This window comes from Carcharhinus amblyrhynchos, chromosome 16 (genome assembly GCF_965287045.1).
Source record: "Carcharhinus amblyrhynchos chromosome 16, sCarAmb.v2.hapA, whole genome shotgun sequence".
Lineage (NCBI taxonomy): Eukaryota > Metazoa > Chordata > Chondrichthyes > Carcharhiniformes > Carcharhinidae > Carcharhinus > Carcharhinus amblyrhynchos.
Genome location: NC_137339.1, coordinates 69,494,591 through 69,522,311, shown reverse-complemented (window position 1 = coordinate 69,522,311; position 27,721 = coordinate 69,494,591). Strand labels below are relative to the sequence as shown.

The 27,721-nt window shown below is 51.6% G+C and overlaps 1 protein-coding gene across 2 annotated transcripts; it reads right to left on the bottom strand.

The window, feature by feature from the left end:
- On the bottom strand, positions 1-27,721 carry LOC145354067 (von Willebrand factor A domain-containing protein 7-like). 2 transcript variants are annotated; one of them, XR_013888790.1, is made up of 18 exons: positions 27,639-27,721; positions 26,128-26,339; positions 23,257-23,532; positions 21,577-21,670; positions 21,174-21,302; positions 18,974-19,160; positions 17,848-18,017; positions 15,919-16,031; positions 10,848-10,964; positions 9,647-9,841; positions 7,993-8,128; positions 6,741-6,893; positions 6,525-6,617; positions 5,456-5,727; positions 2,973-3,109; positions 2,142-2,301; positions 567-1,299; positions 1-534 (listed from the first exon to the last, which is right to left on the bottom strand). XR_013888790.1 is itself a non-coding variant. In XM_080205197.1 (17 exons), the coding sequence occupies exons 2-17, from the start codon at positions 26,317-26,319 to the stop codon at positions 871-873; spliced, it is 2,853 nt and encodes a 950-aa protein (XP_080061323.1). In that variant the 5' UTR covers positions 26,320-26,339; positions 27,639-27,721; the 3' UTR covers positions 1-870. The 2 variants fall into 2 exon arrangements, 1 of the variants encoding a protein (XP_080061323.1); XM_080205197.1 differs by having other exon boundaries at positions 1-1,299.

The following is a 27,721-nucleotide window of genomic DNA, read 5'->3' as shown; positions in this document are numbered from 1 at the left end:
CCCACCAGATCCCACGCGGAACCCCAGAGATTCCCACCAGATCCCACGCGGAATCCCAGAGATTTCCACTAGATCACACTGAAATTCCAGAAGTTGCCACCAGACCCCACCCAGAATCCCAGAGATTCCCACCTGGAATCGCAGAAATTGCCGTCACATCACACTGAAATCCCATAGATTCCAGCCAGATTCCACCAGAATCCCATAGCTTCCTACCAGATCCCACCTGGAGTCCTGTAGATGCCCACCAGATCCCATCCGGAATTCCAGAGATTTCCACCAGATCCCACTGGAATCCCATAGATTCCTAACAGATCTCACCCGGAGTCCTGTAGATTCCCACCAGATCCAACCAGGAATCCCAGATATCGCCACCACATCTGGCAAAGATTCCCATAGGTTCCCACCAGATCCCATCTGGAATCCTGTAGATTCCCTCCAGATCCTACCCGGAATCTCATAGATTCCAGTCAGATCCCACCTGAGCCTTGTAGATTCTCACCAGATCCCATCTGGAATCCCATAGATTCCCACCTGATCCCATCCAGAATCCCAGAGATTCCCACCTGATCACACCCGGAATCCGAGAGCTACCCACCAGAACCCAACCGGAATCCTGGGGAATCACACCCAGATTCCGAGAGATTTCCAACCAATTATCACCTAGAATCTTAGAAATTCCCACCCAGAAATCCAGAGATAACCACCCAGATCCCGCAGAAAATTCCAAAGGTCACCACCAAGATCGCATCTGGAATTCCAGACCGAAATCCCGCATGAGGTCCCAGAGATTCCTGCCCGGAATCGCGGAGATCACCACCCAGATTCCACCACCACCCGTACTCCCTGGAGAGATTTTTCCGGATGCTTCTATTGGAAGTAGAGGAGGAGGGTGAGGAAGAGGCAGGAAGCCAATTCCCTGGGATATCCGGGATGGCTCCGACCCGGGGCTCCGGAACTGGGACGGGTGCTGGTGGTGGGAGGTGGCCGGGGGGTGGTGGGCAGCTCCACCCTCACCGCACACTTCCCGACATTCCCGACTCCGTCCACGGCCACCAGCTCCACCTCCGGGAAGCAGCAGGAGGCGCTGTAATTGGCAGAGGTCTGGTTATTGGCCAGGATGGTGGTCTCCAGGGTGCCGTTGCCGAGGCGACTGTAAATGTTGGCGATCCCCGTTCCCGTGTCGCTCAGCTCCGCCCACAAGCTCCACAATTCCCGGCTGCAGTTGGCACCGGGCACGGGGGGGCAGTGATATTCCAGCCGGACAATGGTGCAGTTCGGAGAGGTCCCATCCTCAATCTGTGGGGAACACGGCAGCATGAGAGAGACTGACCCTCTGACAGTGCGGCGCTCCCTCAGCACTGACCCTCTGACAGTGCGGCGCTCCCTCAGCACTGACCCTCTGACAGTGCGGCACTCCCTCAGCACTGACCCTCTGACAGTGCGGCACTCCCTCAGCACTGACCCTCTGACAGTGCGGCGCTCCCTCAGCACTGACCCTCTGACAGTGCGGCACTCCCTCAGCACTGACCCTCTGACAGTGCGGCACTCCCTCAGCACTGACCCTCTGACAGTGCGGCGCTCCCTCAGCACTGACCCTCTGACAGTGCGGCACTCCCTCAGCACTGACCCTCTGACAGTGCGGCGCTCCCTCAGCACTGACCCTCTGACAGTGCGGCGCTCCCTCAGCACTGACCCTCTGACAGTGCGGCACTCCCTCAGCACTGACCCTCTGGCTGTGCGGCACTCCCTCAGCACTGACCCTCTGACAGTGTGGCACTCCCTCAGCACTGACCCTCTGACAGTGCGGCACTCCCTCAGGACTGACCCTCTGACAGTGCGGCACTCCCTCAGCACTGACCCTCTGACAGTGCGGCACTCCCTCAGCACTAACCCTCTGACAGTGCGGCACTCCCTCAGTACTGACCCTCTGACAGTGCGGCACTCCCTCAGCACTGACCCTCTGACAGTGCGGCACTCCCTCAGCACTGACCCTCTGACAGTGCGGCGCTCCCTCAGCACTGACCCTCTGACAGTGCGGCACTCCCTCAGCACTGACCCTCTGACAGTGCGGCACTCCCTCAGCACTGACCCTCTCTTCGTCCCCATGCCCTGTATAGAGGGAGCTGGGCTCTGGGTACCTGGTCTCTGACAGTCAGATGCAGCAGTTCGTAGTTGAAGTCTTGTGTTGTGGTGGATGTGGCCTCGATGGTGATCGTTATGACCGTCCCTGACGCAGTCTCATTCGGGACAAAGAAAAGGGCAGAAGCTTCAACGCTCATGTTCGCCGTGAGGTTGACCCTGACGCAGAGAGAGTGAGAGACAGTTACACTAAATTGCCACACACAGAGAAACAGCACATTGAGTCCTTCTCCCCACCCTCACCCCCCCCCCCCCTGCTGTCCCTGTCCTGGGAGTGTTTGATGGGGGACAGTGTAGAGGGAGCTTTACTCTGTATCTAACCCCGTGCTGTACCTGTCCTGGGAGTGTTTGATGGGGGGACAGTGTAGAGGGAGCTTTACTCTGTATCTAACCCCGTGTTGTACCTGTCCTGGGAGTGTTTGATGTGGACAGTGTAGAGGGAGCTTTACTCTGTATCTAACCCCGTGTTGTACCTGTCCTGGGAGTGTTTGATGGGGACAGTGTAGAGGGAGCTTTACTCTGTATCTAACCCCGTGTTGTACCTGTCCTGGGAGTGTTTGATGTGGACAGTGTAGAGGGAGCTTTACTCTGTATCTAACCCCGTGTTGTACCTGTCCTGGGAGTGTTTGATGGGGACAGTGTAGAGGGAGCTTTACTCTGTATCTAACCCCGTGTTGTACCTGTCCTGGGAGTGTTTGATGTGGACAGTGTAGAGGGAGCTTTACTCTGTATCTAACCCCGTGCTGTACCTGTCCTGGGAGTGTTTGATGGGCACAGTGTAGAGGGAGCTTTACTCTGTATCTAACCCCGTGCTGACTGGATGATATTACCTGGATGGGACAATGCTTTGAGCGAAGTTCTGATCATCTCTGACACTCAGTTTGTACATTGTGGCCTCTCCCTGTGATCGGAGAGTGATGGAGACGTTGAAGTACTGACCAGAACGGACTATTTCCTGATCGTTGACCTGAATGCAGAGAGACAGCGATTGGTGAGTTAGATCTGGGCTTGTTATGCAGTCACACTGTCCACTGGGGAGACAGAGAGAGAGAGAGAGACCGAGAGAGAGACCGAGAGAGAGAGAGGGAGACAGAGAGAGAGAGAGAGAGAGAGAGGGAGACAGAGAGAGAGAGAGAGACAGAGAGAGAGAGAGGGAGACAGAGAGGGAGAGAGGGAGACAGAGAGAGAGAGAGGGACAGACAGACAGTCAGAGACAGACAGTGAGAGAGAGATACACACACACACACACACACAGACACACAGAGAGAGAGAGATATAGAGAGTGAGAGAGGGAGAGACAGAGTGAGAAAGAGTACAGAGAGATAGACAGAGAGAGAGAGACAGAGAGATAGACAGAGGGGGACAGAGAGATAAAGAGAGTGAGAGACAGAGTGAGAGGCAAAGAGAGTGACAGAGAGAGAGAGAGACAGAGACAGTGGGAGAGACAGAGAGGGGGGAGGGGACAGAGAGAGAGAAGGAAGAGAGACAGAGAAAGAGAGAGAGAGAGGGAGACAGAGAGAGAGAGATAGAAGATGGAGAGAGAAAGGGATACAGAGAGAGAGAGACAGACAGAGAGGGAGGGGGGACAGAGAGGGACGGAGAAGAGAGACAGATTGTGACAGAGAGACAGAGAGATAGATTGAGAGAGAGACAGAGAGAAGGTGACAGGGAGAGAGTAAGGGAGAGAGACATGGAGAGAGAGAGACAGACAGTGAGACAGAAAGGGATAGAGAGAGAGTGAGAGAGAGAGACAGACAGAGAGAGAGAATGAGAGAGGCAGAAAGAGAGGGAGAGAGAATGAGAGAGGCAGATAGGGAGAGTTAGAGACAGAGAGAGAGAGACAGACAAAGAGAGCGAGAGAGAGAGCGACAGAGAGAGAATGAGAGAGGCAGAAAGAGAGAGAGGTAGAGACAAGAGAGAGACAGACAGTGGGACAGAGAGAGACAGAGAGAGAGACAGACAGGGAGAGAGACAGGGAGAGAGTGAGAGACAGAGACAGAGAGACAGACAGTGAGACAGAGAGGGATAGAGAGAGAGAGACAGAGACAGATGCAGAGAGAGAGAGAATGAGAGAGACAGACAGACAGAGAGAGAGAGACACACAGAGAATGAGAGAGGCAGGAAGAGAGAGAGACAGTGACACAGAGAGTGACACAGAGAGTGACACAGAGAGTGACACAGAGAGTGACACAGAGAGTGACACAGAGAGAGAGACAGGGAGAGAGAAAGAAAGAACAGCATGCTTTGTCTGTGGCGCACACAAGAAACAATACTTTTCACTATATGTTAATAGATGTGATGAGTGTGCAGAATGTAGTGTTACAGTCACAGCGAGGGTGTAGAGAAAGATCAGCTTAATGCGAGGTAGGTCCATTCAAAAGTCTGACAGCAGCAGGGAAGAAGCTGTTCTTGAGTTGGTCGGTACGGGACCTCAGACTTTTGTATCTTTTTCCTGACGGAAGAAGGTGGAAGAGAGAATGTCCGGGGTGTGTGGGGTCATTAATTACACCGGCTGCTTTTCCCCGAGGCAGCAGGAAGTGTAGACAGAGTCAATGGATGGGAGGCTGGTTTGTGTGATGGATTGGGGCTACATTCACAACCCTTTTGTAGTTCCTTGTGATCTTGGGCAGAGCAGGAGCCCAGACCGAGCTGTGATACAACCAGAAAGAATGCTTTCTGTGGTGCATGATGTCACTGATGACATGAGAGTAACACAATTGCCATGTGTTTATCCCCAGGGAGAGAAGTTTTTGGCCTAGGAGCGAGCTGCCTACTCTGTAAACTGATACGAGGTGGCACTAAAAATACTGTGTTAATCAGTGCTCCGAGTCAACCTACTGTCTGTCTGACATTCCAGAGGCAGGGAATTCTATTCACAATGTTAGGAATGAAATGTATCTTTCAGTTTCAATGATATTCTTTATCTTGTGGGTTGGAAATGTTCAATTTAATTGTGGATTTTACACGGCAGGTATTTAAAAAAATTCTATATTTTAAATGAGGTTTTACGACCCTTGGTTGGAAATCAGACACCAGCGCAACTTTCAGGCTGCGCTGATCTAAAAGTCAGCTATTACATGCTCGGCTGTTAGTGAGGGATTCAGATTCACTCCAAACTACCCCTTAAAATCCCACTGGCGGGAGAAATCCAGCCACAAGGCGGGAGCCAGCCTGAGATACAAAGGCAAGGTTCAGCAGACACAAGAGGAAGTCTGCACTCTGCCGACTACCCGGGGTTTTGCTGCGCAGAGAGAGACAGCAGAGATACCAGAAGCCCCCCCCCCCCCAGGTGTGGGGGGTCGCAGGGCTGTACCGTTAGCGTTATCCGTGAGGTGGCCATCAACTTGGAGGACAGTCTCTGGAACTCGTTCCCTGCTCCATCCAATCCCTTCAGCAACACCAAGAAGGAGGCGCTCGGAATGCTGGCGATCTCCACAAGGAAGGTGGCAGCGGAAAGCGTCTCGTTCAGGATGGTCCCGTTCTCCAACATCTCCCCGTTAAGATCCAAGAGGAGAAGCTGCGTGATCGAGGAGTTTGCGTAGAGATTGAGGCCAGTCACTGAGACCATTAGTGTGGCATTCTGACCTGGGAGAGGGGGAGGGGAAAGGTCACGAGAGAATCATCAGAGGGTCAACACAGTGTAATGTCCACGGCAAAGGGTGAGGGACCAGGAATTGTACCCCAGTGAGAGTCAGTGTGTGTGGGGCCCGTACCCCAGTGAGAGTCAGTGTGTGTGGGACCCGTACCCCAGTGAGAGTCAGTGTGTGTGGGACCCGTACCCCAGTGAGGGTCAGTGTGTGTGGGACCCGTACCCCAGTGAGAGTCAGTGTGTGTGGGACCCGTACCCCAGTGAGAGTCAGTGTGTGTGGGACCCGTACCCCAGTGAGAGTCAGTGTGTGTGGAACCCGTACCCCAGTGAGAGTCAGTGTGTGTGGGACCCGTACCCCAGTGAGAGTCAGTGTGTGTGGGACCCGTACCCCAGTGAGAGTCAGTGTGTGTGGGACCCGTACCCCAGTGAGAGTCAGTGTGTGTGGGACCCGTACCCCAGTGAGAGTCAGTGTGTGTGGGACCCGTACCCCAGTGAGAGTCAGTGTGTGTGGGACCCGTACCCCAGTGAGAGTCAGTGTGTGTGGGACCCGTACCCCAGTGAGAGTCAGTGTGTGCGGGACCCGTACCCCAGTGAGCGTCAGTGTGTGTGGGACCCGTACCCCAGTGAGAGTCAGTGTGTGTGGGACCCGTACCCCAGTGAGAGTCAGTGTGTGTGGGAGCCGTACCCCAGTGAGAGTCAGTGTGTGTGGGACCCGTACCCCAGTGAGAGTCAGTGTGTGTGGGAGCCGTACCCCAGTGAGACTCGGATAGGTGGGCACATTGGATGAACTCACCTGGAAGGGGGCGCCCGGTTTGGACAGTGAGGCCGGGGTGAGGTCCTTCGAAAGCTTTGACAATATCGTAACTGAAATCGATCAAACTCTGACCTGAGAAAGGGAGACAGTTGGTTACAGCCTCAGGATGGTCACTCACTCTGTGATTGGCCATGTTAGTTAATCACGAGAGCAGGAAGTCTGTGCCCGCGATCTTTTCCCCATCCCGTTACTAACCGGTGATTCTCACTGAATATTCGCCGCTGGCTTGGAGCTGGAGTTGCCAGCCTCCCACTTCCATGGGGGATTGCAGTCGGATCACCTTCAAATCCCCAAATGTTTTTGTCGTGGCCAATCCTCCCGATCCATCCACAATCGTCTGATTCTGACCTAGGAAAGGAATCGCAGTGCGTTTGAACCCAACAAAGAGCGACCGAGAGATGAAGAACTTGCAAAGGAGTATCCAGAAACGCGGTGGAGAGAGATTTGTGTTCGAGGCTTTACTGTAACAAATGACTCAGTGCACTGCGGCTAAACACTGCCCCCTCCGGAAAGGGCAGCTTACTCCTCAAACTGCAGGAAGGAGCATCCTCCTTTCGTCCTCTTCACCCACCGTGCTCGATGCCAATCCTCTCGGCAAACACTTACCCCCAGCTCCCAATCCGTTCCGCAGTTGCTGCCCGCCCCAATCAGGGGATTACGGTTTGGGAGAGAGCCCCGATAAACCGGGGGCAGACTCGAGAGGCCAAAGGGATCCTGCAGGACGCTCCGTGGAAGTGCGTCATGTTCGCCTGCCCCTGATATCTGGCGACGAATTTCGGTCGGAGCACTTTGAGTGTTCACAGGGTGAAAGGTGCTGTGTAAATGCAGATTGGTGAAACTCTGCGATGAGCAGAGTCATCGAGGTTACAGCAGGGAAACAGGCCCTTCGGCCCAACTTATCCATACCGCCCTTTTTTTAAACCCCTAAACTAATCCCTGTTACCCACATTTGGCCCATATCCCTCTATACCCATCGTACCCGTGTAACTGTCTCAATGCTTTTTAAAAGATAAAATTGTACCCGCCTCTACTATTACCTCTCTCCAGACACTCTGAGTGAAATAGTTGCCCCTCTGGACACTTTTGTATCTCTCCCCTCTCACCTTAAACCTATGCCCTCTAGTTTTAGACTCCTCTACCTTTGGGAAAAGATATTGACTATCTAGCTGATCTGTGCCCCTCATTATTTTGTAGACCTCTATAAGATCACCCCTCAGCCTCCTACACTCCAGAGAAAAAACCCCCAGTCTATCCAGCCTCTCCTTATAACTCAATCCATCAAGTCCCGGTAACATCCTAGTAAATCTTTTCTGCACTCTTTCTAGTTTAATAATATCCTTTCTATAATAGGGTGACCAGAACTGTACACAGTATCCCAAGTGTGGCCTTACCAATGTCTTGTACAACTTCAACAAGACGTCCCAACTCCTGCGTTCGAGATTCTTACCATTGGGGTTGGTGAGGTTGAGGTCGGTGGCGCTGCCCCGGATGTAGATGGTGACGTTCAGAAGGGAAACATCGAGGTCAAAGGTGATGGGATTTTCCACCCGGGAGAGATTGCTGGTCATTTGCAGAAGGATTACCTGCCGAATGGAACACGGGGGTTAGTGAGGGTCCTGGGACAGGACGTTAGGAGGGAGACCCCTAGGACGTTCGGACTTAGAGCGACCGCACTGGCATCGATAGTCCCCCCCCCACACAGGGGTAACTGCCCCAAACAGTCTGTCCAACTGTTCAGACTGAGATCTCTCCTCTTCCTGCCCATTGTTGTTCAGTGACGTTCTTACAAAGGGGAGGTGGTTTCACCCCTCTCTGAGAACGAACCCCTCAGAGGGGAATACCTCACCCCAAAATCTGTTAAAGTGAGTGTGTGAAGGGGTACGATCGGCCCCTCACCAACATTTTGTGGTTCAATCAAAATAACTCCCCGAGACTCTCTGTAAAATCTACAAGCAACACTTTATTTATCTAACTCGCAGTGAACAGGTTAACTAAACTATTAACAAACCGAATACCACACCATTCTCATGGAATGCTGTTTAGCTGGATTCCCACTCATTAAAATAGAACTGTTAGTCACTCTCTAACTTACAACCAGGTTTTGTCATCTTTTGGAATCTTCTGTCTTTCTTCTGGTACCTTTGCTATTCAGAGGAGGCTTTGAGCCAGAAGTTATGATCAGTGGCAGAGAGCGGTTGCAGTGTCTCTCTGTATCTGAGAGCTGTCTCTCTCTCTCTAAAGCTGTGAGTTGTGGCAGGTTCCCTTCTCCCGTTTTGTGGCACTGCCCCCCCAGTCTCTTATACCCCTGATGACAAACCAACGTCCCCACGATAGGATAAAAGTGAATTCCGGTGGATGTAGGAATCTGAAACCAAATGCTGGAAAATCTCGGCGGGTCTGGCAGCATCGGGAAGGAGAGAAAAGAGCTGATGTTTTGGGTCCAGGTGAGTCTTTGTCTCAGGGCCATCTGGACCCGAAAGGTCAGCTCTTCTCTCTATTTACAGATGCTGCCAGACCCACTGAGATTTTCCAGCGCCTTCTCTTTAGGATCCGTACAGTAGGATTGGTTCTCAGATTCCCAAAACATCAAATTTAAATGTGATAGGCTGCTGTTATTCAAGTGCTGATTGGCTCAAATTCAAAAGCAGATTGTTCTCTCGGCAACATCACCGTTTGGCCATTGAAAAAAAAATGTTTCAGTCTGTGTACTCCATATGGATTTTTTAAAAAAAACTCTAAGTACAGACAAAGGTCTAATTTTTCAAGCCACTGCTTTCCAATCAGGCACTTCACAATTTTTACATAGCTTTTAAAACTCCTACCTTTGCAACAACACTTTGCGATTGATCTGAGAATTGTAGAATCACATGGAGTAGAGGAGACCCTCGGCCCATTGAGTCTGAACTGACACACGAGGAACAGTTGACCTCCCACCCAATCCCATTCAGCAGTACCTGGCTGGGTGTGTCCCGGGAAGGGAGGGGGGTTTCGAACCTTGCCTGATTTAGCGACTGTTCGCTAAGCGGAGGCAAAGATCGTTCCTGGGGATACCTGGTCCCACCGTTACCCCGAGCGCCGTGTTACCACTTTCTGGAGCTTACCAAGGCTCCGCTGGTGGACTCCTCGATGATTGATGTCAACTCGAAGAGCTGGTTGCGGGGGATCTGAACTGCATCAGCGCCCGAGGCAGTGGAGAGGGTCCGATAGAGATCGAGACCAGAGTCAGAGGCACGTTTCACTCGTTTCCCCAAACTCCTTCTCCGGCGGGCGAACACATTCGTCAGAAAAAAGTAGACCTGGAAAAGACAAGCAGGATTTTGAGGTCCAGTAGACAGAGTTCAATCTCCACATGTACGGACTCTCACTGGGGTACGGGTCCCACACACACTCTGGGGTACGGGTCCCACACACACTGACTCTCACTGGGGTACGGCTCCCACACACACTGACTCTTGCTGGGGTACGGGTCCCACACACACTGACTCTCACTGGGGTACGGGTCCCACACACACTGACTCTCACTGGGGTACGGGTCCCACACACACTGACTCTTGCTGGGGTACGGGTCCCGCACACACTCTGGGGTACGGCTCCCACACACACTGACTCTCACTGGGGTACGGGTCCCACACACACTGACTCTTGCTGGGGTACGGGTCCCGCACACACTCTGGGGTACGGCTCCCACACACACTGACTCTCACTGGGGTACGGCTCCCACACACACTGACTGTCACTGGGGTACGGCTCCCACACACACTGACTCTCACTGGGGTACGGGTCCCACACACACTGACTCTCACTGGGGTACGGCTCCCACACACACTGACTCTCACTGGGGTACGGGTCCCACACACACTGACTCTCACTGGGGTACGGGTCCCACACACACTGACTCTCACTGGGGTACGGGTTCCACACACACTGACTCTCACTGGGGGACGGGTCCCACACACACTGACTCTCACTGGGGTACGGGTCCCACACACACTGACTCTCACTGGGGTACGGCTCCCACACACACTGACTCTCACTGGGGTACGGGTCCCACACACGCTGACTCTCACTGGGGTACGGGTTCCACACACACTGACTCTCACTGGGGTACGGGTCCCACACACACTGACTCTCACTGGGGTACGGGTCCCACACACACTGACTCTCACTGGGGTACGGGTCCCACACACACTGACTCTCACTGGGGTACGGGTCCCACACACACTGACTCTCACTGGGGTACGGGTCCCACACACACTGACTCTCACTGGGGTACGGGATTTCCTGTGCTGGGACAGTGCTTACCCGGGATCCTGTTTGTTCTATCAGAGCGAGGATTGTATCTTTCAGTTCAATATCCTTGGCTGGCGCATCCGTGAATACATAGATTTGGGAGCCTGGTGCTGCGTTTGTCAGGGCTAACTGGAAGGCAGAAAAGATAAGATTATACTTCAAACAGACAATAGCCCGATGTGCACAGAGACAGAACACTTACCCCGAGGCGGGGGTGGCAGGGGAGGGTGCGGTGGGGATGTGCATAGGAACATCTCCCCGGATACAGGAGTTTCTCTGGGAGACAGAGAGGATTAGAGAGACCCCCTTGGATACATGAGTGTGTGTGTGTGAGAGAGAGAGAGAGAGGGTTAGAGAGACCTCCCCAGATACAGGAGTGTGTGTGAGAGAGAGAGAGAGGGTTAGAGAGGCTTCCCCAGGTACAGGAGTGTGTGTGAGAGAGAGAGAGGGTTAGAGAGACCTCCCCAGATACAGGAGTGTGTGAGAGAGAGAGGGTTAGAGAGATTTCCCCAGGTACAGGAGTGTGTGTGTGTGAGAGAGAGGGTTAGAGAGACCTCCCCAGATACAGGAGTGTGTGAGAGAGAGAGGGTTAGAGAGATTTCCCCAGGTACAGGAGTGTGTGTGTGAGAGAGAGAGGGTTAGAGAGACCTCCCCAGATACAGGAGTGTGCGTGAGAGAGAGAGGGTTAGAGAGACCTCCCCAGATACAGGAGTGTGTGTGTGAGAGAGAGAGGGTTAGAGAGACCTCCCCAGATACAGGAGTGTGTGTGTGTGAGAGAGAGGGTTAGAGAGACCTCCCCAGGTACAGGAGTGTGTGAGAGAGAGAGGGTTAGAGAGATTTCCCCAGGTACAGGAGTGTGTGTGTGTGAGAGAGGGAGGGTTAGAGAGACCTCCCCAGATACAGGAGTGTGTGTGAGAGAGAGAGGGTTAGAGAGACCTCCCCAGATACAGGAGTGTGTGTGTGAGAGAGAGAGGGTTAGAGAGGCCTCCCCAGATACAGGAGTGTGTGTGTGAGAGAGAGAGGGTTAGAGAGACCTCCCCAGATACAGGAGTGTGTGTGTGAGAGAGAGAGGGTTAGAGAGACCTCCCCAGATACAGGAGTGTGTGTGTGAGAGAGAGAGAGGGTTAGAGAGACCTCCCCAGATACAGGAGTGTGTGTGTGTGTGAGAGAGACGGTTAGAGAGACCTCCCCAGATACAGGAGTGTGTGTGTGAGAGAGAGGGTTAGAGAGACCTCCCCAGATACAGGAGTGTGTGTGTGAGAGGGAGAGAGGGTTAGAGTGACCTCCCCAGATACAGGAGTGTGTGTGTGAGAGAGAGGGTTAGAGAGACCTCCCCAGATACAGGAGTGTGTGTGTGAGAGAGAGGGTTAGAGAGACCTCCCCAGATACAGGAGTGTGAGTGAGAGAGAGGGTTAGAGAGACCTCCCCAGATACAGGAGTGTGTGAGAGGGAGAGAGGGTTAGAGAGACCTCCCCAGATACAGGAGTGTGTGTGTGAGAGGGAGAGAGGGTTAGAGTGACCTCCCCAGATACAGGAGTGTGTGTGAGAGAGAGAGGGTTAGAGAGACCTCCCCAGGTACAGCAGTGTGTGTGTGTGAGAGAGAGAGGGTTAGAGAGACCTCCCCAGGTACAGCAGTCTGTGTGTGTGAGGTTGGGAGAGTGAGACCATCTCCCCAGTGTCACAGTCCTCTAAGAAGGTATAGAATCTCAGTGGGCAGAGCTGAGGAATCAGAAAGGTGAAAATCCTCTGATGGGGGTTATGTACTGGCTTCCTGAGCAGCACTCAGGATGTGGAGCAGAAAAGACATCAAATAAAAAAGGCAATATTTCAATAATCACGGGGGGTTTCACACGGAGCTGGGAAAATCAGGTAGGCAGCAGATTCCCAAGAAAGAGAATTTGTGGAATGTCTTAGCGATGGTTTTTTTTGGAGCAGCTTGTGACAGAGTCTAGTCGGAAACAGGCACTTCTGGATTGGGTGATGTGTAATGAGACAGACTTGATTTGGGAATTAAAGTGGAGGAACCCTTAGGGATCAGTGAGCACAATACGATAGAACTTACCCTGCGGTTCGGAAGGGAAAAGCTGGAATCTGAGGTCAAGGGATTACAATTAAATAAAGGGAACTACAAAGGCATGAAGGAGGAGCAGGTCTGAGTTATTGGAAAGGGAGACTCACAGGGAAGGCAAGGGAAGAACAATGACAGGGTGGTTAATAGGGAGAAATTCATCCCAAATGTGAGGTGATGCATTTTGGAAGGTCTAATACAGATAGGAAATATACAGTAAATGGCAGAACCCTTAAGAGTATTGATAGGCAGAGGGATCTGGGTGTACAGGTACACAGGTCACTGAAAGTGGCAATGCAGGTGGAGAAGGTAGTCAAGAAGGCATACGGCATGCTTACCTTCATCGGCCGGGGCATTGAGTTTAAAAATGGGCAAGTCATGTTGCAGCTTTATAGAACCTTAGTTAGGCTGCACTTGGAATATAGTGTTCAATTCTGGTCGCCACACTACCAGACGGATGTGGAGGCTTTGGAGAGGGGACAGAAAAGATTTACATAGAACATAGAACACTACAGCACAAACAGGCCCTTCGGCCCACAAGTTGCGCCGATCACGTCTATACCTGCCAAGCCATAGACCTATCTATAACCCCCAATCCCATTAGATCCCATATACTCATCCAGAAGTCTCTTAAAAGACCCCAGTGAGTTCGCCTCCACCACTACTGACGGCAGCCGGTTCCACTCACTCACCACCCTCTAAGTGAAAAACTTACCCCTAACATCTCCTCCGTACTTGCTTCCCAGCACCTTAAACCTGTGTCCTCTTGTAGTGACCATTTCAGCCCTGGGAAATAGCCTCTGAGAATCCACCCTATCTATTCCTCTCAACATTTTATAAACCTCTATCAGGTCGCCTCTCAACCTTCGTCTCTCCAGGGAGAAGAGACCTAGCTCCCTCAACCTATCTTCATAAGGCATGCCACCCAATCCAGGCAACATCCTTGTAAATCTCCTCTGCACCCTCTCAATAGCTTCCACATCCTTCCTGTAGTGAGGCGACCAGAACTGCGCACAGTACTCCAAGTGGGGTCTGACAAGGGTCTTATAAAGTTGCAGCAATACCTCCCAACTCCTAAGCTCAATCCCTCGATTAATGAAGGCCAGTACACCATACGCCTTCTTGACCACATCCTCCACCTGCGAGGCCGATTTAAGAGTCCTATGGATCCAGACCCCAAGATCCTTCTGCTCCTCAACACAGCCAAGACTCCTACCTTTGATATTGTATTCCTGCATCCTGTTGGTCCTGCCAAAATGGACCACTACACATTTATCCGCGTTGAAGTCCATCTGCCACTTCTCCACCCAGTCTTGCATCCTATCTATGTCACGCTGCAACTTCTAATATCCCTCCTGACTATCCACAACACCACCAACCTTCGTATCATCAGCAAACTTACTAACCCATCCCTCCACTTCCTCATCCAGGTCATTTATGAAAATGACGAACAGCAAGGGTCCTAGAACAGATCCCTGGGGCACTCCACTGGTGACTGACCTCCATGCAGAAAAAGACCCATCCACAACCACTCTCTGCTTTCTGCAGGCAAGCCAGTTCTGGATCCACAAGGCCAAAGCCCCTTGGATCCCATGCCCTTTCACCTTCTCAAGAAGTCTTGCATGGGGGACCTTATCAAACGCCTTGCTGAAGTCCATGTAAACCACGTCCACCGCTCTTCCTTCGTCAATGTGTTCAGTCACATTTTCAAAGAACTCAACTAGGCTCGTAAGGCATGACCTGCCCTTGACAAAGCCGTGCTGACTATTCCTGATCATTCTAAACTTCTCTAAATGCTCATAAATCTTGTCCCTCAGAATCCTGTCCATCAGCTTACCAACCACTGAGGTCAGACTCACCGGTCGGTAATTTCCCGAGCTATCCCTGTTCCCTTTCTTGAAAATAGGAACCACATCCGCAATCCTCCGGAACCTCTCCCGTCTCCATCGACGATGCAAAGATCATCGCCAGAGGCTCTGCAATCACTTCCCTCACCTCCCACAATAACCTGGGGTACATCCTATCCGGTCCCGGCGACTTATCTATCTTGATAGAATTTAAAAGTTCTAACACATCCTCTTCCTTAATATCCACATACTCAATCTTTTCAGTCTGCCGCAAACCTGTAGTACAACCTCCCAGATCACTTTCCACCATGAATACCGAGGCAAAGTACTCATTCAGCACCTCTGCCATGTCTTCCGGTTCCACACAGACTTTTCCCCCTTCACCTTTTATAGGTCCTATCCCTTCTTTTCTCATCCTTTTACTCTTCACATATTTGTAGAAGGCCTTGGGATTCTCCTTAATCTTACCCGCCAAGGCCTTCTCATGACCCCTTCTGGCTCTCCTAATGTCCTTTTTAAGCTCCTTTCTACAAGCCTTATACTCCCCTAGATCCTTAACATCTCTTAGCTCTCTGAACCTTCTATACATCTTTCTTTTCTTCCTGACCAGGTTCACCACAGCCTTCGTGTTGTCTGGTATGGAGGGCATTAGCTATGAGGAGAGGTTGGAGAAACTTGGCCTTGGAAAGGGTCCAGAGGAGGTTCCACAAGAATGATCCCTGGAATGAAGAGCTTGTCGGATGAGGAACGGGTTGAGGACTCTGGGTCTGTACTCGTTGGAGTTTAGAAGGACGAGAGGGGGGATCTTATTGAAACTTACAGGATACTGCGAGGCCCTGGATAGAGTGGATGTGGAGAGGACGTTTCCATTAGTAGGAAAAACTAAAACCAGAGGGAACAACCTCAGGGTAAAGGGACGATCCTTTAAAACAGAGATGAGGAGGAATTTCTTCAGCCAGAGAGTGGGGAATGTGTGGAACTCTTTGCCGCAGAGGAGGGGGGGGGTCCCTGAGTGTCTTTAAGACAGAGATAGATCGGTTCCTGATTAATAAGGGGATCGGGGGAAAGGCAGGAGAACGGGGAGGAGAAAAAAAATCAGCCATGATTGAATGGGGAGCAGATGGGCCGAGTGGCCTCATTCTGCTCCGATGTCTTATGAAGTACTGACCTGTAATCCATGGAGGCACATCTCTGGGGCGTCTCCCCCTCCTGTTGCTGGCAGTAATGAGATGGCCTGTTTAAAGATGTCTGGGTCTGTGGATTTAGTCACTGGGCCAAATTCTGTAACAAAACCCAATTGGGAACCAGTGACGATGATTGTTCACAGATAAAAATACTCATACTCGAATCATCACCTCAGCTACGTGGAGAGGTCAGCACCTCGGATACCAGTCTCCAGCCAATTCCATTCTCTCCACGTGATATCAGGAAACAGTCGGAGACACTGGATACTGAAAGGGAATGGGCCCGGATAACATTCCGGCAATAGTCCCGAAGACTTGTGCTCCAGAACTTGCCGCTGCCCTGGCCAAGCTCTCCCAGTACAGTTACAACACTGGCATCTACCCAGCAATGTGGAAAGTTACCCAGGTCTGTCCTGTACACAAAAAGCAGGACAAATCCAACCCTGCCAATTCCTGCCCAATCAGTCTACTCTCCATCATCAGTAAAGTGATGGAAGGGGTCATCGACAGCGCCCTCCAGCAGCACCTGCTCAGTGACGCCCAGTTTGGGTTTCACCAGGGGGGGGTCACTCAGCTCCTGACCTCATTACAGCCTTGGTTCAAATATGGAAAAAGAGCTGGATGCCAGAGGGTGAGGTGAGAGGGGCTGTCTCAGTCGGTGTCACTCGGTGCCACTCTATATCACTCTGTGTCACAGCGTGCCACCCTGTGTCACTCTGACACTGTGTCACTGTATCACTGTGTCACTCTGTCATGCTGTGTCACACTGTGTCACTCCGTGTCTCTGTGTCACTCCGTGTCACTCTGTATCACATTGTGTCACTGCGTCACTCTGTCTCTGTGTCACTCTGTGTCTTGTGTCACTCCGTGTCTCTGTGTCAGTCTGCATCACTCTGTGTCACTCTGTATCACTCTGTGTCACTCTGTGTCACTGCATCACTCTGCGTCACTCTGTATCACTCTGTGTCACTCTGTATCACTGCATCACTCTGCGTCACTCTGTGACACTGTGGGTCACTCTGTGTCACTGTGTTACTCTGTGTCACTCACTCAGTGTTACACTGTATTGCTTAGTTTCATTCAGTGTCAATCAGTGTCACTCAGTGTCACTCAGTGTCACTCTGTGTCAGTATGTTCACTCAGTGTCACTCAGTGTCACTCAGTGTTACTCTGTGTCACTCTGTGTCACTCTGTGTCACTGCATCACTCTGTGTCTCTGTGTCATTCAGTATCACACTGTGTCACTCTGCATCACTCTGCATCACACTGTGTCACTCTGTGTCACTCAATATCACACTGTGTCACTCTGCATCACTCTGCATCACACTGTGTCACTCTGTGTCACTCTGTATCACTCTGTGTCACTCTGTGTCACTGCATCACTCTGCGTCACTCTGTGACACTCTGTGTCACTCTGCATCACACTGTGTCACTCTGTGACACTCTGCATCACTCTGCATCACACTGTGTCACTCTGTATCACACTGTGTCACTCTGTGACACTCTGCATCACTCTGCATCACACTGTGTCACTCTCTGTATCACACTGTGTCACTCTGTGTCACTGCATCACTCTGTGTCTCTGTGTCACTCAGTATCACACTGTGTCACTCTGCATCACTCTGTGTCACTCAGTATCACACTGTGTCACTCTGTGTCACTCTGCATCACTCTGCGTCACTCTGTGACACTGTGGGTCACTCTGTGTCACTGTGTTACTCTGTGTCACTCTCACTCAGTGTTACACTGTATTGCTTAGTTTCATTCAGTGTCACTCAGTGTCACTCAGTGTCACTCTGTGTCACTCTGTGTCACTCTGTGTCAGTATGTGTCACTCTGTGTCACTCAGTGACACACAGTGTAACCCAGTGTCACTCTGTGTTATTCTCAATCAATTCCTGACGGAGTCTCACCTGGGTCATTGAAAGGCACCAGGATATAGAAGGAAGGTTGTTGCGGAGTTCCCGGAGTGCTGTCAATGATAGAAATGGTTCGTTGTTTCACAGCTGCGATATCGTCGCTCATACTCCCCGTGGTATCGATTACAAAGACCAGAGAAGAGGGGCTATCAATATTCAAAAACCTGCAGAATAACATCGCCTGAACTCAGTAATCCCATCATCACCAACACAGAGTAAAGCTCCCTCTACACTGTCCCCCCATCAAACACTCCCAGGACAGGTACAGCACAGGGTTAGATACAGAGTAAAGTTCCGTCTACACTGTCCCCCCATCAAACACTCCCAGGACAGGTACAGCACGGGGTTAGATACAGAGTAAAGCTCCCTCTACACTGTCCCCCATCAAACACTCCCAGGACAGGTACAGCACGGGGTTAGATACAGAGTAAAGCTCCCTCTACACTGTCCCCCCATCAAACACTCCCAGGACAGGTACAGCATGGGGTTAGATACAGAGTAAAGCTCCCTCTACACTGTCCCCATCAAACACTCCCAGGACAGGTACAGCACGGGGTTAGATACAGAGTAAAGCTCCCTCTACACTGTTCCCCCATCAAACACTCCCAGGACAGGTACAGCACGGGGTTAGATACAGAGTAAAGTTCCCTCTACACTGTCCCCCCATCAAACACTCCCAGGACAGGTACAGCACGGGGTTAGATACAGAGTAAAGCTCCCTCTACACTGTCCCCCATCAAACACTCCCAGGACAGGTACAGCACGGGGTTAGATACAGAGTAAAGCTCCCTCTACACTGTCCCCCCATCAAACACTCCCAGGACAGGTACAGCATGGGGTTAGATACAGAGTAAAGCTCCCTCTACACTGTCCCCCATCAAACACTCCCAGGACAGGTACAGCACGGGGTTAGATACAGAGTAAAGCTCCGTCTACACTGTCCCCTATCAAACACTCCCAGGACAGGTACAGCATGGGGTTAGATACAGAGTAAAGCTCCCTCTACACTGTCCCCATCAAACACTCCCAGGACAGGTAGAGCAGTGTTGTGTTGTGATTTTTTGGTGATTGTTGGAGAGTTTTGTCTCTCTGTGTCTCCAGGTTCTGGCTGCTCTCTCACCTCAGGAAGAGTTTGTCTCCCACGGCGTCTCGGATTCTCCGGAATGCTTGCTGCGTCGCTTCCGTGGCCACATCAGCTGCTTGCTTGTGAAGGTAACCGTGCGGCGAATCCATTTTGTCTTTATTAATTCCCCCCTTAGCATCAAGAAGTCTGGTCCCATCCGCATGCCCACCATGACTGCATTTACCTGTAACATTAATCATCAGAGTCAGTGCTGAGGGAGTGCCGCACTGTCAGAGGGTCAGTGCTGAGGGAGTGCCGCACTGTCAGAGGGTCAGTGCTGAGGGAGTGCCGCACTGTCAGAGGGTCAGTACTGAGGGAGTGCCGCACTGACAGAGGGTCAGTGCTGAGGGAGTGCCGCACTGTCAGAGGGTCAGTACTGAGGGAGTGCCGCACTGACAGAGGGTCAGTGCTGAGGGAGTGCCACACTGTCAGAGGGTCAGTGCTGAGGGAGCGCCGCACTGACAGAGGGTCAGTGCTGAGGGAGTGCCGCACTGTCAGAGGGTCAGTGCTGAGGGAGTGCCGCACTGTCAGAGGGTCAGTGCTGAGGGAGTGCCGCACTGTCAGAGGGTCAGTGCTGAGGGAGTGCCGCACTGTCAGAGGGTCAGTGCTGAGGGAGTGCCGCACTGTCAGAGGGTCAGTGCTGAGGGAGTGCCGCACTGTCAGAGGGTCAGTGCTGAGGGAGTGCCGCACTGTCAGAGGGTCAGTGCTGAGGGAGTGCCGCACTGTCAGAGGGTCAGTGCTGAGGGAGCGCCGCACTGTCAGAGGGTCAGTGCTGAGGGAGTGCCGCACTGTCAGAGGGTCAGTGCTGAGGGAGTGCCGCACTGTCAGAGGGTCAGTGCTGAGGGAGTGCCGCACTGTCAGAGGGTCAGTGCTGAGGGAGTGCCGCACTGTCAGAGGGTCAGTGCTGAGGGAGCGCCGCACTGTCAGAGGGTCAGTGCTGAGGGAGCGCCGCACTGTCAGAGGGTCAGTGCTGAGGGAGTGCCGCACTGTCAGAGGGTCAGTGCTGAGGGAGTGCCGCACTGTGAGAGGGTCAGTATTGAGGGAGTGCCGCACTGTCGGAGGGTCAGTGCTGAGGGAGTGCCGCACTGTCAGAGGGTCAGTGCTGAGGGAGTGCCGCACTGTCAGAGGGTCAGTGCTGAGGGAGTGCCGCACTGTCAGAGGGTCAGTGCTGAGGGAGTGCCGCACTGTCAGAGGGTCAGTGCTGAGGGAGCGCCGCACTGTCAGAGGGTCAGTGCTGAGGGAGTGCTGCACTGTCAGAGGGTCAGTGCTGAGGGAGTGCTGCACTGTCAGAGGGTCAGTGCTGAGGGAGTGCTGCACTGTCAGAGGGTCAGTGCTGAGGGAGTGCTGCACTGTCAGAGGGTCAGTGCTGAGGGAGTGCTGCACTGTCAGAGCGTCAGTGCTGAAGTAATTGCAAAACTTTCTCTCTCCTTCACTTTGCCTCGTATTCTCACTTGTCCACGAGTTACTAACTCTTGGAGAGAGAGTACTCTGGGTTTAAGTGTTATCTGTACCCAAAGTGTACAACGCCTTCACAGTGGCTGGGGTTAAATTCCTGGCACTCAGTCCCGAACAGCACTGTGGGTGCACCTACACCACACAGGGACTGCACCTTCACAAGTGGCAATTAGTCCGCGGGACTAAGTGCGGAGCCAAGCCAGCGATGGCCACATCAACGCATTGCAGAACCTGATCTTGTTGCCTGTAACCTCGCTAAAGAGTTGGGTGAATTGCTGTAAACTTGGGAGTTATTGATATCCAACCTCCAAAATTCACTAAAGAGGGTTGGCCATGCTAAATTTCTCCCTTAGTGTCCAAAGATGTGTAGATTAGGTGGATTGGCCATGCTAAATTGTCCCTTAGCGTCCAAAGATGTGTAGGTTAGGGTGGATTGGCCATGCTAAATTGTCCCTTAGCGTCCAAAGATGTGTAGGTTAGGGTGGATTGGCCGTGCTAAATTGTCCCTTAGTGTCCAAAGATGTGTAGGTTAGGGTGGATTGGCCATGCTAAATTGTCCTGAGTGTTTAGACTGAGTGTCTAAAAATGTGCCGGTTAAGGGGATTAGTGGGGTAAGTATGTAGGATCATGGTGATGGGGCCTGGGTTGGATGCTTTGTTGCAGTATTAGTACCAACCCATGGGTTGAATGGCCTCCAAGTGCTCCGTAGACGTTCTACGATTCTGCCCTCAGACTCACTCACCCTGTGGCTTTCCAATGGGCAAGAAGCTGAAATATCCTGTGGTCAGGACATTCCTGGATTTGATGGCGTCCAGAATGTTGCTGCGACAAACATCAGTCCCACAATCGCTGCACGTCTGCTCATCTTTTCCTGCCAGGAACACAATTACAGTTACAGTCTCCGTCTCAATCTCCATCTCATCTGCTCCAAACGGATACCAAAATTCCCAATATTCTTTCAGACTTAGAAATCTCCCGCGCCAGTCCCAATCCGCACTCTCATCCACAGTTACAGCTCTCAGTACTGGGCCTCCTCCTGTTCCTGAGTAACAGGCTCGAGGGGCTGAATGGCCTCCTCCTGTTCCTGTGTAACAGACTGGAGGGGCTGAATGGCCTCCTCCTCTCAGTGAGATTCAGGCTCCTACCTGCTACTGTTCCAATATCTCGGTCGGGGATGATGATGTCCCTGTTTGGTTCAGTGAATCCCAGTTCAATCCAGTTACTGTGGCTGTAAAAGTCCTGGGAAATGGAGATGGAATTAGTGGCATGGAATCATAGAGTCCCCAGAGAAGGAGGCCATTTGGCCCATTGAGCCCGCACTGATTACAATCCCTTTAACCGTGGCCCCATGGATTTACCCAGCTCATCCCCCTGACACTAAGGGGCAATTTAGCGTGGCCAATCCATCTAACCTACACGTCTTTGGACTGTGGGAGGAAACCAGAGCTGCAGGAGGAAACCCACGCAGACACGAGGAGAATGTGTGGACTCCACACAGATAGACAACCGAGCCCAGAATTGAACCCATGTCCCTGAGGCCCCATCAGTATGAAGGGATGTTTTGCTGCAATTGTACAGGGTGTTGGTGAGGCCACACCAGGAGTATTGTGTGTGGTTTTGGTCTCCTTATCTGAGGAAGGATGTCCTTGTTATAGAGGGAGCACAGCGAAGGTTTTCCAGGCTGATTCCTGGGATGGCAGGTCTGTCATATGAGGAGAGACTGAGTGGGTTAGGATTATATTCACTGGAGTTGAGAAGAGTGAGAGGGGATCTGATAGAAATTTATAAAATTCACACAGGGTTAGACAGGGTAGATTCAGAAAGAATGTTCCCGATGGTGGGGAGAGTCCAGAACTAGGGGTCAGAGTTTGAGGATAAGGGGTAAACCTTTTAGAACTGAGGTGAGGAGAAATTTCTTCACCCAGAGGGTGGGGAATGTGTGGAATTCACTCCCACAGGAAGGAGCTGAGGAGAAAACGCTGTGAGATTTCAGGAAGAAATTAGATTTCACTCTTGGGACGAAAGGGATCGAGGGATATGGGGGGGAGGGGGGGGATCAGTGTCCAAAGATGTGTAGGTTAGGTGGATTGGCCATGCTAAATTGCCCCTTAGTGTCCAAAGATGTGTAGGTTAGGGTGGATTGGCCATGCTAAATTGCCCCTTAGTGACCAAAGATGTGTAGGTTAGGTGGATTGGCCATGCTAAATTGCCCCTTAGTGTCCAAAGATGTGTAGGTTAGGGTGGATTGGCCATGCTAAATTGCCCCTTAGTGACCAAAGATGTGTAGGTTAGGTGGATTGGCCATGCTAAATTGCCCCTTAGTGACCAAAGATGTGTAGGTTAGGGGGGATTGGCCATGCTAAATTGTCCCTTAGTGACCAAAGATGTGTAGGTTAGGGTGGATTGGCCATGCTAAGTTGTCCCTTAGTGACCAAAGATGTGTAGGTTAGGGTGGATTGGCCATGCTAAATTGCCCCTTAGTGACCAAAGATGTGTAGGTTAGGGTGGATTGGCCATGCTAAATTGTCCCTTAGTGTCCAAAGATGTGTAGGTTAGGGGGATTGGCCATGCTAAATTGCCCCTTAGTGTCCAAAGATGTGTAGGTTAGGGTGGATTGGCCATGCTAAATTGTCCCTTAGTGACCAAAGATGTGTAGGTTAGGGTGGATTGGCTGTGCTAAATTGCCCCTTAGTGTCCAAAGATGTGCAGGTTAGGGTGGATTGTTTGATGCACAGCTGTGATTTCATAATGAATGTCAGAGCAAGCTCGATGGGCTGAATAGCCTCCTCCTGCTTCTAGTTGCGATGCTGGTTTGACAGGCCTACCTGCAGGGTGTGGAGAAAGCGGCCAGTGTTCTTGCGAGCGGATTGGAAGTTCTCCTCCTGAATGTTCTGGATGACACTGGTCAGGAGCTCCAGGATCAGATTCTTCCCCTTGTACAGAGACTCAGAATCAAAGTGCCGTTTGGTGGAGAACAAATAGAAATAGTCAACAAAGACATTGGCCCCGGCAATCTCATCGATGGCCTGACGAAACTTGGAGGCTGAAACTGTGTCTCCGTAATACAACTGAAAAAGCTTCTCCTCGGAGAGGGAAGCATCCTGAAAGGACAGAACACAGGGTTAGATAGAGAGTAAATCTCCCTCTACACTGTCCCCATCATACACTCCCAGGACAGGTACAGCACGGGGTTAGATACAGAGTAAAGCTCCCTCTACACTGTCCCCCCATCAAACACTCCCAGGACAGGTACAGCACGGGGTTAGATACAGAGTAAAGCTCCCTCTACACTGTCCCCCCATCAAACACTCCCAGGACAGGTACAGCACGGGGTTAGATACAGAGTAAAGCTCCCTCTACACTGTCCCCATCATACACTCCCAGGACAGGTACAACACGGGGTTAGATACAGAGAACATAAGAACATAAGAACATAAGAAATAGGAGCAGGAGTAGGCCAACTAGCCCTTCGAGCCTGCCCCGCCATTCAATAAGATCATGGCTGATCCGTCGTGGCTCAGTTCCACATTCCCGCCCTCTCCCCATAACCCTTAATCCCCTCGCTTATCAAAAACCCATCAACCCGCGTCTTGAAAATATTTAGCGAGGCAGCCTCCACCACTTCAACGGGCAGAGAATTCCAGAGATTCACCACCCTTTGAGTGAAGAAGTTCCTCCTCAACTCCGTTCTAAACCACCCCCCCTTTATCTTGAGGCTGTGCCCCCTAGTCCTACTGTCTTTTTTGAGCGGGAAGAGTCTCTCCACCTCTATCCTATCCATCCCATTCATCATCTTATACGTCTCAATGAGATCTCCCCTCATTCTTCTAAACTCTAACGAGTACAAGCCTAATTTATTCAGCCTCTCCTCATAGCTCAACCCCCTCAACTCCGGCATCAGCCTAGTAAACCTCCTCTGCACTCCCTCCAGGGCCAAAATATCCTTGCGTAAGTACGGCGCCCAAAACTGCACACAGTACTCCAGCTGCGGCCTCACCAATGCCCTATACAGCCGCAGCAAGACCTCCCTACTTTTATATTCAATCCCCCTCGCTATGAAGGCCAGCATCCCATTCGCCTTCCTGACCACCTGCTGCACCTGCAAGCTGGGTTTTTGCGACTCATGCACAAGGACCCTGAGGTCCCTCTGCACCGTCGCCTGCTGCAGTTTTTCTCCACGTAAGTAATAATCCTTCCTACCATTATTCCTACCAAAGTGGACCACCTCGCACTTGCCAACAGTAAATTCCATTTGCCATTCCTGGCCCATTCGCCCAGCCTATCTAGATCCTTCTGTAGACTCTCCTCACCCTCCGCAAAATTTGCCTTTCCACCAATTTTGGTGTCATCAGCAAATTTCGACACCAGAGTAAAGCTCCCTCTACACTGTCCTCCATCAAACACTCCCAGGACAGGTACAGCACGGGGTTAGATACAGAGTAAAGCTCCCTCTACACTGTCCCCCCATCAAACACTCCCAGGACAGGTACAGCACGGGGTTAGATACAGAGTAAAGCTCCCTCTACACTGTCCCCCCAACAAACACTCCCAGGACAGGTACAGCACGGGGTTAGATACAGAGTAAAGCTCCCTCTACACTGTCCCCCCATCAAACACTCCCAGGACAGGTACAGCACGGGGTTAGATACAGAGTAAAGCTCCCTCTACACTGTCTCCATCAAACACTCCCAGGACAGGTACAGCATGGGGTTAGATACAGAGTAAAGCTCCCTCTACACTGTCCCCCATCAAACACTCCCAGGACAGGTACAGCACGGGGTTAGATACAGAGTAAAGCTCCCTCTACACTGTCCCCCCATCAAACACTCCCAGGACAGGTACAGCACGGGGTTAGATACAGAGTAAAGCTCCCTCTACACTGTCCCCCGATCAAACACTCCCAGGACAGGTACAGCACGGGGTTAGATACAGAGTAAAGCTCCCTCTACACTGTCCACCCAACAAACACTCCCAGGACAGGTACAGCACGGGGTTAGATACAGAGTAAAGCTCCCTCTACACTGTCCCCATCAAACACTCCCAGGACAGGTACAGCACGGGGTTAGATACAGAGTAAAGCTCCCTCTACACTGTCCCCATCAAACACTCCCAGGACAGGTACAGCACGGGGTTAGATACAGAGTAAAGCTCCCTCTACACTGTCCCCCCATCAAACACTCCCAGGACAGGTACAGCACGGGGTTAGATACAGAGTAAAGCTCCCTCTACACTGTCCCCCATCAAACACTCCCAGGACAGGTACAGCACGGGGTTACATACAGAGTAAAGCTCCCTCTACACTGTCCCCATCAAACACTCCCAGGACAGGTACAGCACAGGGTTAGATACAGAGTAAAGCTCCCTCTACACTGTCCCCATCAAACACTCCCAGGTCAGGTACAGCACGGGGTTACATACAGAGTAAAGCTCCCTCTACACTGTCCCCATCAAACACTCCCAGGTCAGGTACAGCACGGGGTTAGATACAGAGTAAAGTGGGTATGTCCCAGCTGGGTAATTCTCTGGGCTGGGTGGGGTGGTGTGGTCTGGGGCAGGTGTGGGAGGGAGCTGGCTTTGAGAATTCTCTGTCAGTTACCCAGGGGCCTCTCACTCTGTGCGGGCGAGTGACGTGAGTCTGATCCCTGTCTGATGTGTGTCAGACAGAGGGGGCTGCAGTATAAGGTAGTGTGGCTTACCGGAATGGAGTTGTGAGGAAGAACCTTGCCCTCGAAGTTGGGGAGTTGTTGGAAGATTCTGTAGGTGATACGCAGAGCCGCCTTGCGAGTGATGTCACGATGCGAGACATTTCCCTGGCTTCGATTTGGCAAGAAACCAACTACCTGATTGGTTAAGAGGCAGATCGAAATCCAGACCGCCAAATTCTTCATCACTGCTCCCAGAATTCGACCTGTAAAATACATTAAACACCCCTGAGAGACAGAGTGAGAACCAGTGACCCAACAGATCCATTCCAGCTCTAACCACAGCACCATGGAAATTAGCTCCCATCAATACCCCAGTGAGAGTCAGTGTGTGTGGGACCCGTACCCCAGTGAGAGTCAGTGTGTGTGGGACCCGTACCCCAGTGAGAGTCAGTGTGTGTGGGACCCGTACCCCAGTGAGAGTCAGTGTGTGTGGGACCCGTACCCCAGTGAGAGTCAGTGTGTGTGGGACCCGTACCCCAGTGAGAGTCAGTGTGTGTGGGACCCGTACCCAGTGAGGGTCAGTGTGTGTGGGACCCGTACCCCAGTGAGGGTCAGTGTGTGTGGGACCCGTACCCCAGTGAGAGTCAGTGTGTGTGGGACCCGTACCCCAGCGAGAGTCAGTGAGTGATCCTTACTCTGCTGAATAAACAGTGACTCTGTACAGTTACACAATGAGCGATCCTTACCCTGCTGAAGAAACAGTGACTCTGTACAGTTACACAGTGAGCGATCCTTACCCTGCTGAAGAAACAGTGACTCTGTACAGTTACACAGTGAGCGATCCTTACCCTGCTGAAGAAACAGTGACTCTGTACAGTTACACAGTGAGCGATCCTTACCCTGCTGAATAAACAGTGACTCTGTACAGTTACACAGTGAGCGATCCTTACCCTGCTGAATAAACAGTGACTCTGTACAGTTACACAGTGAGTGATCCTTACCTTGCTGAATAAACAGTGACTCTGTACAGTTACACAGTGAGCGATCCTTACCCTGCTGAATAAACAGTGACTCTGTACAGTTACACAATGAGCGATCCTTACCCTGCTGAAGAAACAGTGACTCTGTACAGTTACACAGTGAGCAATCCTTACCCTGCTGAAGAAACAGTGACTCTGTACAGTTACACAGTGAGCGATCCTTACCCTGCTGAAGAAACAGTGACTCTGTACAGTTACACAGTGAGCGATCCTTACCCTGCTGAATAAACAGTGACTCTGTACAGTTACACAGTGAGCGATCCTTACCCTGCTGAATAAACAGTGACTCTGTACAGTTACACAGTGAGTGATCCTTACCTTGCTGAATAAACAGTGACTCTGTACAGTTACACAGTGAGCGATCCTTACCCTGCTGAATAAACAGTGACCCTGTACAGTTACACAGTGAGTGATCCTTACCCTGCTGAATAAACAGTGACTCTGTACAGTTACACAGTGAGCGATCCTTACCCTGCTGAATAAACAGTGACTCTGTGCAGTTACACAGTGAGCGATCCTTACCCTGAATCTGGAAATGGTGAGAGAACAAGTTCTCGGAGTCTGCGAAGAAGGAATGTTTACGTGTACAATGCTACCTGAAGTGC